This window comes from Dama dama, chromosome 27, assembly GCF_033118175.1.
Source record: "Dama dama isolate Ldn47 chromosome 27, ASM3311817v1, whole genome shotgun sequence".
In the NCBI taxonomy this organism is placed as follows: domain Eukaryota; kingdom Metazoa; phylum Chordata; class Mammalia; order Artiodactyla; family Cervidae; genus Dama; species Dama dama.
In genome coordinates this window covers 37,963,135-37,975,803 of record NC_083707.1, presented here as the reverse complement: position 1 = coordinate 37,975,803, position 12,669 = coordinate 37,963,135, and the positions used below count along the sequence as shown (strand labels likewise).

Sequence of the window (12,669 nt, the reverse complement as noted above, 5' to 3'; positions counted from 1 at the left end):
CGGTACCCAATTTTATCATTGTCACTGTAGCAGTTGGCATAGTGGGGCATTAGCGTGTTTCCTCAGAAGGCTTTGGAGATCTCAAGATGACTTTGGGAATGTGTATTTGAACTAGATTGAGTCTGAAGATCCATTCTAATCCCAGGCTTCCAATTTGGAGGGATTTCATTCAAGTTCTCCTTGGGGATTCCAAAGCCTGAAGTAGGTTTCTTAGTCAAACCAGGCCTCCCATTTACACCATTACACCATTCTGCACTTCACTGAAATTTCCTGAGCTGAGAGAAGCCAGCAGGCTGCCACAGAAACCAGTGAGGCACATCCACCTTCATCCACTCTTGGGGTGCAGTGGACACTCATTCCCAAAGACCTTGTACACCCCGCCGAGCAGAAGGTCACTGTGGGTCCCTGGAAGGAGTCAAACAACAGTGTTTACTTATATCTTCCCTTCAGTGATGTTGACTTAAAAAATAGTCACAACCTAAAAGTTGAGAGTTACGTTTTCTTTGGTGCAGACTTTTAGGACTTAAGCCGGGGAGGCAGCTTCTCAAGTAGCCCTGAGAGAACTGTTCTGAAGAGGTGGGGGGAGGAGTCAGGTTACATAGATTTCTGCAACAAAGGGAAAGTAGTCTGAACATCAAAAGTGTTTTTGTAAATTTTAGAAAACCAGATATCTCAAGTTAAGGAATTTAGCGCTTTTCTCAATATGGGAAGATGCAAGAGTCTGGGCCCACTGAAATCATTCCTTTCATATGTATCTCAGCTATCTGGGGGCAGTATCTTGCATTTTTCACATCCTGAGTCCCTCAGTGCTTACCTGTAGGGAGTGGTTGCAGCCTCTGGTATTGATCCCAGTTATTGTTCTTCTTCCTGGGTGCCCTTCCGGCTCAGAAATTCACATTTGAAGGGCTGTGATCACTCATGGCGTGAATTCCTTGTTTACTGATTTGGCAAGAATAGTCCATTTCTCAGTGGACATTTATAGTATGCTGGGCACTGCTCCAAGTCCTTTAGAGGTACGAAATCATTTAATATTCAAATTCTGTGAGATGGGTACTTCTCACTTTAGTGACTAGGAAGCTCAGGTTCTGGGAGGTGACTGGCCTGAGGTCATCAACTCTGTGATAGGTGAAGGGCTGAACCCAGGAAGCCTGGCCCCAGAGCTCCTCCATCACGGCACTACTCTGGATTCAAGTTTCATTAAAGGTTTAGATTGAACATTTCACCAGAACCGGGTCCCATGAAGCATTCATTTATGTTTTCTTGAATATGACTTTACTGTTATGTAGAACAGCATTTTGTTAGGTTTATTGTTATTACTATTGATTTCCTGAATTCTTTTTAAAAAATGAAAACAAGTGAAATTCCACTTTGAATGCCTGGAGTTTCATTCCTTTGTTCTATTTCTTACAGAATACATTTTAGGAAAGTGATTATAAGATAAAATAGATCAGATTCTAGGAAATTCCTCTGTGACATCTAGGGCATTCTAATATATTCGTCTGAAGAATAAGAGAAGATAGATTAACTGAATCATCAATCAAAAGGCTTTACATCATCTCTAATAGAATTACATGTTCCCCAAAATTAGAACATTGGGTTTTAAGGGAAACTGCTGCCAGACTAGTAAGGCATAAGCTTCGTCCATTGTTTGGTATGTCAGCTACGTGAGTGTTTTGTGTGCACCCAGACGTGTGACTGTAAAAGGTTCAGGAACCAAGGACTGATTGTTCTCCCTGTGTTTATGTAAGTATGCAGTGTGATGCAAAAAAACCTTAAAATGGGTTTGGATCTTGACTTTGCTCCTCTCTTCCCTTGGATCTTAGGCAAGTCATCTAATTTTCTGAAACTCAGGTTTCCCTCATATGAAATAGGAGCAGTAATATCTGTTCTAACTCATAACACTGATGGACTCAGTGAGAGAATTAATCACACTTTGAAAACCATGACATGCTTTACAAATGTAAGGTACTATTATGCGATCCTGTGGACTGTATTCCACCAGGTTCCTCTGTCCATGGAACTTTCCAGGCAAGAATACTGGAGCGGGTTGCCATTCTGTTCTCCAGGGGATCTTACAGACCCAGGGATCAAGCCCATATCTCTTGCATCTCCTGCATTGACAGGCGGATTCTTTATCATTGTGCCATGGGGAAGCCCACTATGCATGTTAGCCAGAGATTAAAGAACTCAAGACTTACCACAGCAAAGCAGAGAACTGTCTGCCTTTCTAACTCTCTAGGACACATACATATATATTGCTCAGGCTAAAGTCTATGGGTACAGATGGGTTCCTTTACCCTATATTTTATGGCACTTTAATTTTAATGTCTTTTAAAGAATGTGGTATATAAGAAAAATGCTGAATATTTATTTGAAATCTGAAATTTCTGGTGGAGATTTTGGTTTTTTATTTTTTTAAGTTCATTTTATTTATTACAACTCCAAACATAATATATGTTTGTTTTAGAAAATATATTTACTATCATACTAAAATTAGAAAGAGTTTATAAAATGATACCACCCATGGCTTTCCTAGCCACAGTATGTACATTTTGGGGAAACTTCCAGTCTTTTCTCCATGCATAACTGTTGCTGTAAAAAAGTAGTTTTGTATACTACCTTATTTTCCCTTGGTCTTCCCTGGTGGTTCAGATGGTAAAGAATCTGCCTGCAATGCAGGAGGGAGATCCAAGTTCCATCCCTGGGTCAGGAAGATCTACGGCTACTACTTAATTTTTTCTATTTCCTCACATGTTTATGAACTTTTCAAAGAGTTTAACATCACTGAGAGTACATTGTGTGTGTGTGTTAATTGCTCAGTTGTGTCCGACTCTTTACAACTCCAAGGACTGTAGCCCACCAGGCTCCTCTGTCCATGGAATTCTCTAGGCAAGAATACTGGAGTGGGCTGCCATTCCCTTCCCCAGGGGATCTTCCTGACTCAGGGATTGAACCTGGATCTCTTGCATTGCAGGCGATTCTTTACCATCTGAGCCACCAGGGAAGCCCCTGAGAGTACACTACTTCTGCCTTTCTTCTCTTATTTCTTCTTTAACAATAGGGTTTCTAGACTGTGAGATCTGAGAGCTCTATTTGCTTTTATTGTCTTGTAAAGAAGATGATGTGCAGGTCTGCATATGACCAGCTACAGAATAGGAGGAGACACACATCCAGGGTCAGAGTAGGTGCCTCATTCATTTTGACAGCAACTCTGCTTCTCATTTATTCTTGGCCTGACTACTGAGCACATATTTACATTTGTCTTAAATAGCTTTGTAACCACGTGTGTCAATAGATATCAGCCACAGATGAACCTCCTTAGATCTGTTTTTAACTAGTCTGTAAAAACCCCATTTATAGCCATAGACCATCTGCGTGAGACGTGCAGTAATAATATGTGGAGTTTGGCCTTTTCTGTTTAAAGATTCCCTTAGTTCTACAAATAAACCCAAGCAGAAACAAAGATAATTAATACCCCTGAGAAGTACTGGTGCTGCAATCTGAGTCCCAGACCACTATTGGGAGGTCAATGTGCAGAGGGCCAGACCCCCACCACCCCAGGCCTTGGAAACCTTGTTCTGTGATTCAGGGCCCATAATTTCTCTGAAGCAGGAGAGCATGTGATGATCTCGTGTTATTTTGAAAGCCTGTAAAACTTGATGTTAAGACCTTCAATACAAGACAAAGTAAAGGTAAGTTCTGGATGAAAGCCACCAATAACAAGATTTTCTTTTGATCAAAACAGTGGTACTCCTATTAGGTACTCAGACAGAGTTAAGAGTGGGGTCACCGGAGAACAGATTTGGCTGCAAATCAACGAGCCCACCCCCAACGACAAGGGCAAGTACGTGATGGAGCTCTTTGACGGTAAAACCGGACACCAGAAGATGGTGGACCTTTCTGGACAAGGTAAACGGATGCTCTGCAGGTTAGAACCCACAGTGGAGATTGCTGTTGCTATTGTTCAGTTGCTAAGTCATGTCCAACTCTTTGCGACCCCATGGACTGCAGTATGCCTGGCTTCCCTGTCCTTCACCACCTCCCAGAGTCTGCCCAAACTCATGTCCATTGAGTCGGTGATGCCATCCAATCATGTCATTCTCTGTCTTCTCCTTCTCCTGCTGCCCTCAATCTTTCCCAGCATCAGCGTCTTTTCCATTGAGTCAGCTCTTTGCATCAAGTGGCCAAAGCATTGGAGCTTCAGCTTCAGTGTCAGTACTTCCAGTGAATATTCAGGGTTGCTTTCCTTTAAGACTGACTGGTTTGATCTCCTTGCTGTCCAAGAGTCTGTTAAGAGTCTTCTCCAGCATCACAATAGCTGTGGAAGATGTGGGCTTTTTTAAAAAAGGTTGGAGGCTTCCTGTACTTCATAGCAGGTTCCCACTAGCTATTTTACACTAGTGTATGTATGTCAATGCTACTCTCCCAGTTCATCCCACTCAAAACTTATTTAAATTTGCTTTTATTCTCTGCCCGCTGAAGCTTGTTGAACTACCCAACTCTCAAATCCCCCTCAAACAAGAGGCCTTAGGTTGTTTGACCAGAATGATCCCCTGCAGGAAACACACTAGCGCAGCCTTGCTGTCTTCTTCTGGTGTGACGTGACCAAGAGGAGCAGCCCTAAGTAGCCTGGTTAGCCCAGCTGTCCAGCTCCAGAGCCTGTAAGCCTGGCTTTGTGCCGATTTTCCCCATCTATAAAAGGGGGCAGACTGGTTTTATGTACACATTTTCTAGATGTAAAATGTTACGATTCCCAGACCACAGGGGAGCTTAAAGGCCAGGTGAGAGAGATTAAAAAAATGAAGCTATATTTTCGCCTGACATCTTCAAAGTGCCTTACTCTGTAGGCTCAGAAAAAAAACTATTTTAGAACTCTCATTTCTCTGTCTCTGTCTTTTATTTCATCTCCTGCATAGCATAGAAAGAGTGCTTCAGGCTAGCACTGGCACACGCTGTGATTTACCGCAAACGGATGGGCCAGACCACGGAACAGAGTGTTTAACTGTCTGTGACGTGCAGAATAATTTAATGAGAGGAAAGCTTTTCTGTTGCTCAGGATTTTTAACAGACAACCAATCCATATTTGAGACAGACCTTTCTTCCCATTCCATCTTAAAAAAAAAAAAAAAAAAAGAACTTTTTATTTTGTATTGGCGGCTTTCCTGGTGGCTCAGATGGGGCAGAGGCCCAACTTCAATCCCTGGGTCAGGAAGATCCCCAGGAGAAGGGAATAGCAACCCACTCCAGTATTCCTGCCTGGAGAGTTCCGTGAACAGAGGAGGCTGATGGGCTACAGTCCATGGGGTCACAAGGAGCTGGACACAACTGAGTGACTAGCACATAGCCGATCAACGAACAATGTTGTGATAGTTTCAGGTGAATAGCGAAGGGACTCAGGCATACAGATGCATGTATCCATTCCCCCCCAAGCCGCCTCCCACCCAGGCTGCCACACAACATCCAGCAGAGTTTCATCCCATTCCGTCTTTGGCTAAGCGAATCTTTCCTTTTTTGTTCGGAGGGTTGAAGTCTTCTCACTGAATTGAAAGCTTCTAAAATCCACTATTTCATGCTTTCTGTCTAGAAAGTATTTGCTTCTCTTGTTAAGCCTTTGAGTCATGGGGACTGCTCAGGTGCAGCCTCCTTCAAAGCCCACCATGTCAGGTCTGGACTGATTACACTGCGCTCATGTTGGGAGCTCTCATAGGCCCCTGTGTGTGGCCAGTTCTGGGTGAGAAAATTCTAACTTCTCCTTTTTTCTCTTCAAGCGTACGATGAGGCCTTTGCGGAATTCCAGAGATTGAAGTAAGTCCCCCCCTTTCCCAGCGACGCCCCCACGGGCACCCTTGCGCTCCTCCCTGTCTGCGTCAGCGGGGCAGAGGGTCGTGTACTGGGGCAAATGCAGGCGGAGCAGCGCTTCCCGCTGCTTTGCTGAGCAGCAGAAACAGAAATGCAGTTGGGGCTGGCTACTTGGCAGTAACACTAAAACAAAACCCTTCTTTGTTTGCATGTTTGTTCGTTTCTCTCAACCACAGACAAGCTGCCATCGCCGAGAAGAGTAAGTAAACCCCTTCATTCCTAGTGTGGCTTCAACATACAACTTTTATTTTTCTATTATTACTGCAGATGGAGGAGAGTGAAAGCATTTTTTTTTCTTTTTCCTTTTTTTTTCATTTCTTTGTATATATTTAAAACCTTAGGTGTTCCGCCTGTGTTGTCCTTAGTCTCTTGAGTAAGATGGTCTGGAAAAGAAGGTCTCAGGTTACACTGTAAGAATGGCTCCCAGCCTAAACCTGAAAAATCTATTATAAAAATCTCCTGTAAGGATGGCTCCCAGCCTCAACATGAAAAATCTCTGGGCTGCAAATCACACCGTAGGTTGGTCATCACTTCCGTCTCTCCCCTCCCTTGAACTCTGCTGTGGACGAGAAGCCTGACCCTCCCTCTGCTCCATGAGCTCCTTCCTGTGGTCTCTGGACCACAGTATCTTAGAGCTGGAAGAGACCTGAAAGCCTGTCTAGATTCCTGTTCTTAAATGATTGCACAGAACACTTAATTCAAACAAAATCTTCCACGTGGACCCGATAACATAGGTGAGGGCCAAGCTATCTTCAGTGAAGTCAGGATGAATCCCATGAACACCAGGCAGCGGAGTAGACAAGCTTCATATCCACAGGTTTAATGCAAGCCCCCCACCCCCATGAGGAGACTGAGGTCCACATATGACGTGACTCATCTAGCACCATCCAGTAAGAGGCACAGGGGGCCAGCCAGTGGGTCGGGCCCACAGGTGGTGTTAAGTGCAAAGTCAGCAGCAGAAGGCAGTCAACACTCATTCAAAGCTTTAGCCTGACTTAGTGGAGAATGGAATGTATAATAGAAATAAGGATGTAGAGTCACTCATTCACTAAAGCAGGCTGAAAAGGAGAGGGTGGTGCCACTGCATTAGTGCTGAATGAATGACAGAAAGGCGTCCTTCCCTGGGACCGAGGCTGTCACACCTGTAGCACAAAGCTTGGGGTGAGGGTGGGGATGTCAGCCCTGGATTTCAGCACCCCTCCTACCCCTGTCCCCTCAGTCATAGAAAGGGACCCTGCAGAACATCTGAAGAACTCCTCGGAAACGAGAAGGGGATGCTCTGTAGGGAAGGCCCCAAGGAGAGCCCATGTCTTCTCCAGCCTCCAGATCTCCCGCTCACAGCCTCCACTTATGCAGCCTTTTTGAGTCAGAGGGGAGCCCATGGAAGAGGCCGTGCTCTGCCCTGCCCCCTCTCGCCCAGCTCGCTGAGCTGCGGGAGGGCCAGGCTGAGAACAGCCGCCAGGCTTACAGAGCAGACCATGACGTGGTCTCAGGTCCAGATAGAGGCACCTGTGTGTGAAGGAGATGAATGTTCAGAAACTGCAGGATCATTTTCTTATTTTGTATAGTGAAAGCAGGTATACAATAACTATAAGGAGAGGGAAACTAAATAGGACGATGAGTTCTGCTGGGTGGCTCTGTGCGTGCATGTGATGGGTGGTGTTTGTGGTTTCAGTGATTAACCAGAAATGCCTGTGCTTACAGATCGCGCCCGGGTGGTGGGTGGCCTCCCCGATGTGGTCACCATCCAAGAGGGCAAGGTAAGTTTGGAACACTCCTGTCCCCACTTCTTCCACACTGGAAAGGGGTTCCAGTGCCCCAGACTTGGTTCCCACCATCTTCCTCATATGCCATGGCTGCTCATGCCTGACTTCAGTATAGTCACATACAAGGTTCAAAGTGTAGTCAGTTTTCCACTCATCTGAAGATGTTTTGTAGGCCAAGCATCAGGATGTACATTTGTTTAATGTGAGCATGTGTAGACCTCTCAGTCTCTTTCCAGAAGTAAGGTCTCTTTAAAATCAGGAGAAGCGAAATGTTCAATCATAACTATACGACAAACATAATTGAAGAAAGAAGCGACCTCTAATGCTAGTGGAAAGTGGGCTGACCTATGGGATTCCTCATCTTTGAAGGGAAATGTCCTGCTCTGTGAATCTCTATAGGATCCATCATAGCAGAAAACTGATTTATTTCCATTTGGTTTTAAACTGATATTTGTTTGCTCCATAATAATCTCTCTGAAGAGCAGTGAATGTCATGTGTAACCTGGATTTACTTTCTTCATCCCTGAGAAAAGTGAAAGTGTTAGTTACTCAGTTATGTCTGACTCTTTGCAACCCCATGGACTGTAGCCTGCCAGGCTCCTCTGACCATGGAATTCTCCAGGAAAGAATACTGGAGTGGGTTACTGTTCCCTTCTCCAATGGCAATAGTTTCTCTTAATGGCAAAAGTTTGACTCATATTTTTCTTCCTGAAATGTGTTTGCAGAATGATTCAATAAGAAGTGCTAATTAATCATGGAAAGAAATTTCTTGCTATCTACCCAATTCTAAATGATACGCTTATGGAAGAGGCAACAAGTGATCATAAAAGGCCCTTCCAGATAGAAGGATATTCTTTTCCATGTATATGGTGAGCCCTGCTCTTTTCCTTATAACTTCTGGACTTCAGTAAGAAAAAAATACAAGAGTGGAATTTAGGACTTCCCTGGTGGTCCAGTGGTTAAGAATCCACCTGCCTTATAGGGGACACAGGTTCAATCTCTGGCCCAGGAAGACTCCACATGCTGCAGGGCAGCTAAATCCACACACCACAACTACTGAAGCCTGCACACCCTAGAGCCCATGCTCTGCAACAGGAGAAGCCACAACAATAAGAAGCCCATGCACCACAAGTAGAGAGTAGCCCCTGCTTGCTGCAACCAGAGAAAGCCCACTCTCAGCAACAAAGACCCAGTGCAGCCAAAATAAATTAATTTAAAAAATTACATATACCTATGGCTGATTCATGTTGAGGTTTGATAGAAAACAGCAAACTTCTGTAAAGCAATTATCCTTCAGTAAAAAAATTAATTAAAAAAATTAATTCCTTCAGGATGGAAAATTCTAAAAAAAAAAACTGGAACTTAAAATGTGAAGTAAATTCATCATCTTTGGTCATCAGGGAAATACAAATTAAAACCACAGTGAAATATGACACACCTATCAGAATTACTAAAATATAAAAGTGACAACAGCAAATGCTGGTGAAGCTGCAGAGAGGCTGAATCACTCCAACATGGCTTTTGGAAATATAGATCAAAATTATACAGCTACTCAGGAAAGCAGTTTGGCAATCTCTTCAAGTAATGAAATATACATTTACCATACCATCCAGCAATTGTACTCCTGGATATTTATCTCAGAGAGATTAAAACGTATGCTCACATAAAAACATGCACACAAATGTTCATAGCAGCTTTATTCATAATAGCCCCAAACTGGAAACAGCTCAGGTGACCCTTGCAGGTATATGCATACCATGGCACCCTTCTGAGCCAAAGGGACAAACTGTTAACACCTGCAATAACTTGGATGAATCTGCAAGGAATTATGCTCAGTGGAAAAGGTACTCTGGAAATGTTACCTCCTATATGATGCTATTTATATAATGCTTTGGAAGTTATAATAATCGAGAAACGGATATAGGTTAGTGGTTGCGAGGAGTTAGGAATCAGCTTGGAAGTGGGGAGGTGCATGTGGTTATAAATGGACCACAGGAAGGATCGTGGTGGGAATGGAAATGTTCTATATCCTGACTGATGTGGTGGATACACAAACCTGGACAAGTGATAGAACCGAATAGCTCTAAAGACACAAAAGCACAAGAAAATGGGGGAAATCTATTATATCAGCATCAGTCTCCTGGTTGTGCTTTTATGCTGTAGTTTTGTAAAATGTTACTACTGGGGAAAATTCAGTAAAGGAAATCTATTATTTGATAGATCTAAACATTGATCTTTTAAAGTAAGAGGTTTTCAGCACAGATGGTAATATAATAAAATATTAGGAAAGAGGAATACATTTTGGCAGCGCACCTTTGCAACTGCAGCAGCTTGAGTGGGTGTGGGGGGAGAGATAAAGTGAGGAAGACGGGACGTGAAAATGAGTCACATTGTTGAAGCAGCTGTGGGGCTTCTGCTGCGGGGCTCGGTGACACAAACGAAATGCAAAAGCGAGCAGGTAGAGATGATGACAATGAGGAGATGTCTCTACTGAGACAGGGTCCAAAATGCCACCTTAGACCGAAAGGCCTCGGTGTGTTTATGGGAACTGGAAGCAAATGTCTTCTTGGGGCTTTGATCATAAGTGTTTCCAAAGCCAGAAAACCAAGGCCCCAGAGAAACCACCTCAAGTGTGATTTTGAAATGTAACTTGTACAGGTGCACACAGCCCAGCCCGGCAAATTTAGTCTTGTCCTCCATCTGGTCAGGCCAACCCCCCAGAAGGATGCCTCAAGGTGGATGTTACAGCTGATACATCTCCTCCCCTCTCCTAACACCTGTTTTGCAGGCGCTTAACCTCACGTGCATTGTGTGGGGCGACCCGGCTCCGGAGGTCTCCTGGCTGAAGAACGAGAAGCTCCTGGCCTCGGATGAGCACTGCAACCTGAAGTTCGAGGCTGGCAAGACGGCCTACTTCACCATCAACGGGGTCAGGACGTCCGACTCGGGCAAGTACGGGCTGGTCGTGAAGAACAAGTATGGCTCGGAGATCAGCGACTTCACTGTCAGCGTGTTCATCCCAGAGGAGGAAGCCAGGAGCGTGGCCGAGGAGCCCCAGAAGGGCAACAAGAAGGCCAAATGACCGGAGGGCGACGGGCCCGAGGGGCCGAGGAGGGGAGAGCCACGCCCAGCTGCCTCAGGCCACGTGTGTGCAGGTGGTTTGAGTTGAGCACCAGGAAGCCTCCAATTCCCTATTTTTGTGCTGGCTTTGGGGGTTGGTGGCGGGGATTGTCAAATCTTTGTTCATGTAAGAAAGCATCAAATAGTGACATTTTACTCATTTTTCTTTATCCACAAATTGTATTAAGAAAATAACATTGGTAGCGTAAATGTTAGGAAACGGTTTTAAGGCAGAGACCAGAGTAAAGTCAGAGGGACGTACCCGATGGTCAGAGGAAGTGCTGCAGAGCCGTGTGGACGTGGCTGGCCTCGGAGCAGTCCTCTCTCCCGGTTCTCAGTGATGAGTCAGCATCTCGTCCAGATGAGACCAGCTGTTAGGCCGGCCAGTCCGTGTCATGTGTTGTGATGGTAGTGGTGTGCGTTTGTGGGCGGCTGGTGATCTGGAACCTCTCGGTCCTAATAAACAGTTCACACCCCTCTCTTCCCCATCAGTGCTTCTCTTGTTTCACCATTTTGGCTGCCTAGCTGGGTGGTCTCCACTGCACCTTTCTTGCTGCTTCTTGTAACATGTCTTCTGATTTAAATTCCTTTGGCTAAAACAGTGAGCTATTGGTATCTAGAGGATCTGTAGAAGAGACTATTCAAAGTTTAGCTTTAGGAAGGTAGAATTCAACATATTGAAGTAATAAATTTAAAAATCTAGGCCTTAAACCCTTGAAGTTTGACTTTAAAACCTTGTTTTTCTAATTTAAAATATTAGCCACTGAAATATTAATTTTAAGAGTGTTTTAATAACATAAGTTCCCTTTAACTTGTTAAATTGTGTGTGTGTTCAGTTGCTCAGTCATGTCCAGCTCTTTGTGAGCCCATGGACCATAGCCCACCAGGCTCATCTGCCCATGGGATTTCCCAGGAAAGAATACTAGAGTGTTGCCATTTCCTCCTCCAGGGATCTTCCCAACCTAGGGATTGAACCTGTGTCTCCTGCGTTGCCACTGGATTCTAATTAATATATTTGCTTTTTATTTTAAGTAACACTATTGTCTGACTTAACCAACAAAAACTTTCTAAGAACTTAAATGACCCATTAAACTAAGCATATAAATAAGAAAATGTTGATTTCTCTCATATGTTCTCAAATTGTACATAAACTTAGTAAGACTTCAACAGAAAATCACAATCAATTAAACAGTTTAGTTAGAATCGTAAGATAAGTTGTTACTAAGATAAAGGATCAGAAACATTACCAGTACGTAAAAATCAAATATGAACAGACTTCATAATGCAAAAATACTAATTTTACCTAGATGTAGCCCCGAGGGCCTCGGACTGGAGTTCTAACCCCTACGCCAGAACAGAAGGCGTGAACTCGGATTGTTTGCCATGGGGAGCTGGACACCAAGACCTCATCACAGCTCTGGGATGCACAAAAGGTAGTTTGGTCAAAAAAACAGGGATAGTAAAAAAACAAATAAATAGGAACAGTAAAAAATATCACCAACTGACATGGAGAAGAAGCTCTACTGAAACTTACCACCTGCCTGGCAGTAGTTCTGGGGAGAAATACAAAGTTAATGGGTTCCTGAAGCCAGCACTGTATGCTTGTGGGGTCCAGATTTACAGCAACACCACATGGTGTAGGAACCCAAGCCAAGAGTTCCCATAAAAATGGCCAATTTACAATTGCCCCAGAGAAGCAAATGTAAATGACACTATAAGGAACTTCTGTGTCTGCCCACAAAGGATTGCTGTCATGGAAATCATTCTCCCACCGTAAACCACTAGAAAACCTGACAATATATGCGGGACAGAAAAACTGGGGCGTTGGCTAACAGACTTGCAGGGGTGTGATGCCCCAGAGAAAGTAAAACAGCAATGAGAGACAGGTGAGGGTTCCAGCTTGTTGTGTGGACAGTGGATGGTG

At 44.1% G+C, this 12,669-nt stretch overlaps 1 protein-coding gene across 1 annotated transcript in view; it reads left to right on the top strand.

Moving 5' to 3' along the window:
- Positions 1 to 11,849, top strand: part of MYOM1 (myomesin 1) — a 147,019-nt gene extending 135,170 nt beyond the window's left edge. Inside the window, exons 34-38 of the mRNA XM_061131273.1 lie at positions 3,746 to 3,909; positions 5,769 to 5,805; positions 6,036 to 6,058; positions 7,564 to 7,619; positions 10,414 to 11,849. Of these exons, the coding sequence (XP_060987256.1) occupies positions 3,746 to 3,909; positions 5,769 to 5,805; positions 6,036 to 6,058; positions 7,564 to 7,619; positions 10,414 to 10,707 (574 nt within the window). The 3' untranslated portion in view covers positions 10,708 to 11,849. The remainder of the gene's footprint in view (positions 1 to 3,745; positions 3,910 to 5,768; positions 5,806 to 6,035; positions 6,059 to 7,563; positions 7,620 to 10,413) is intronic.
- Positions 11,850 to 12,669: the final 820 nt, after the last annotated feature.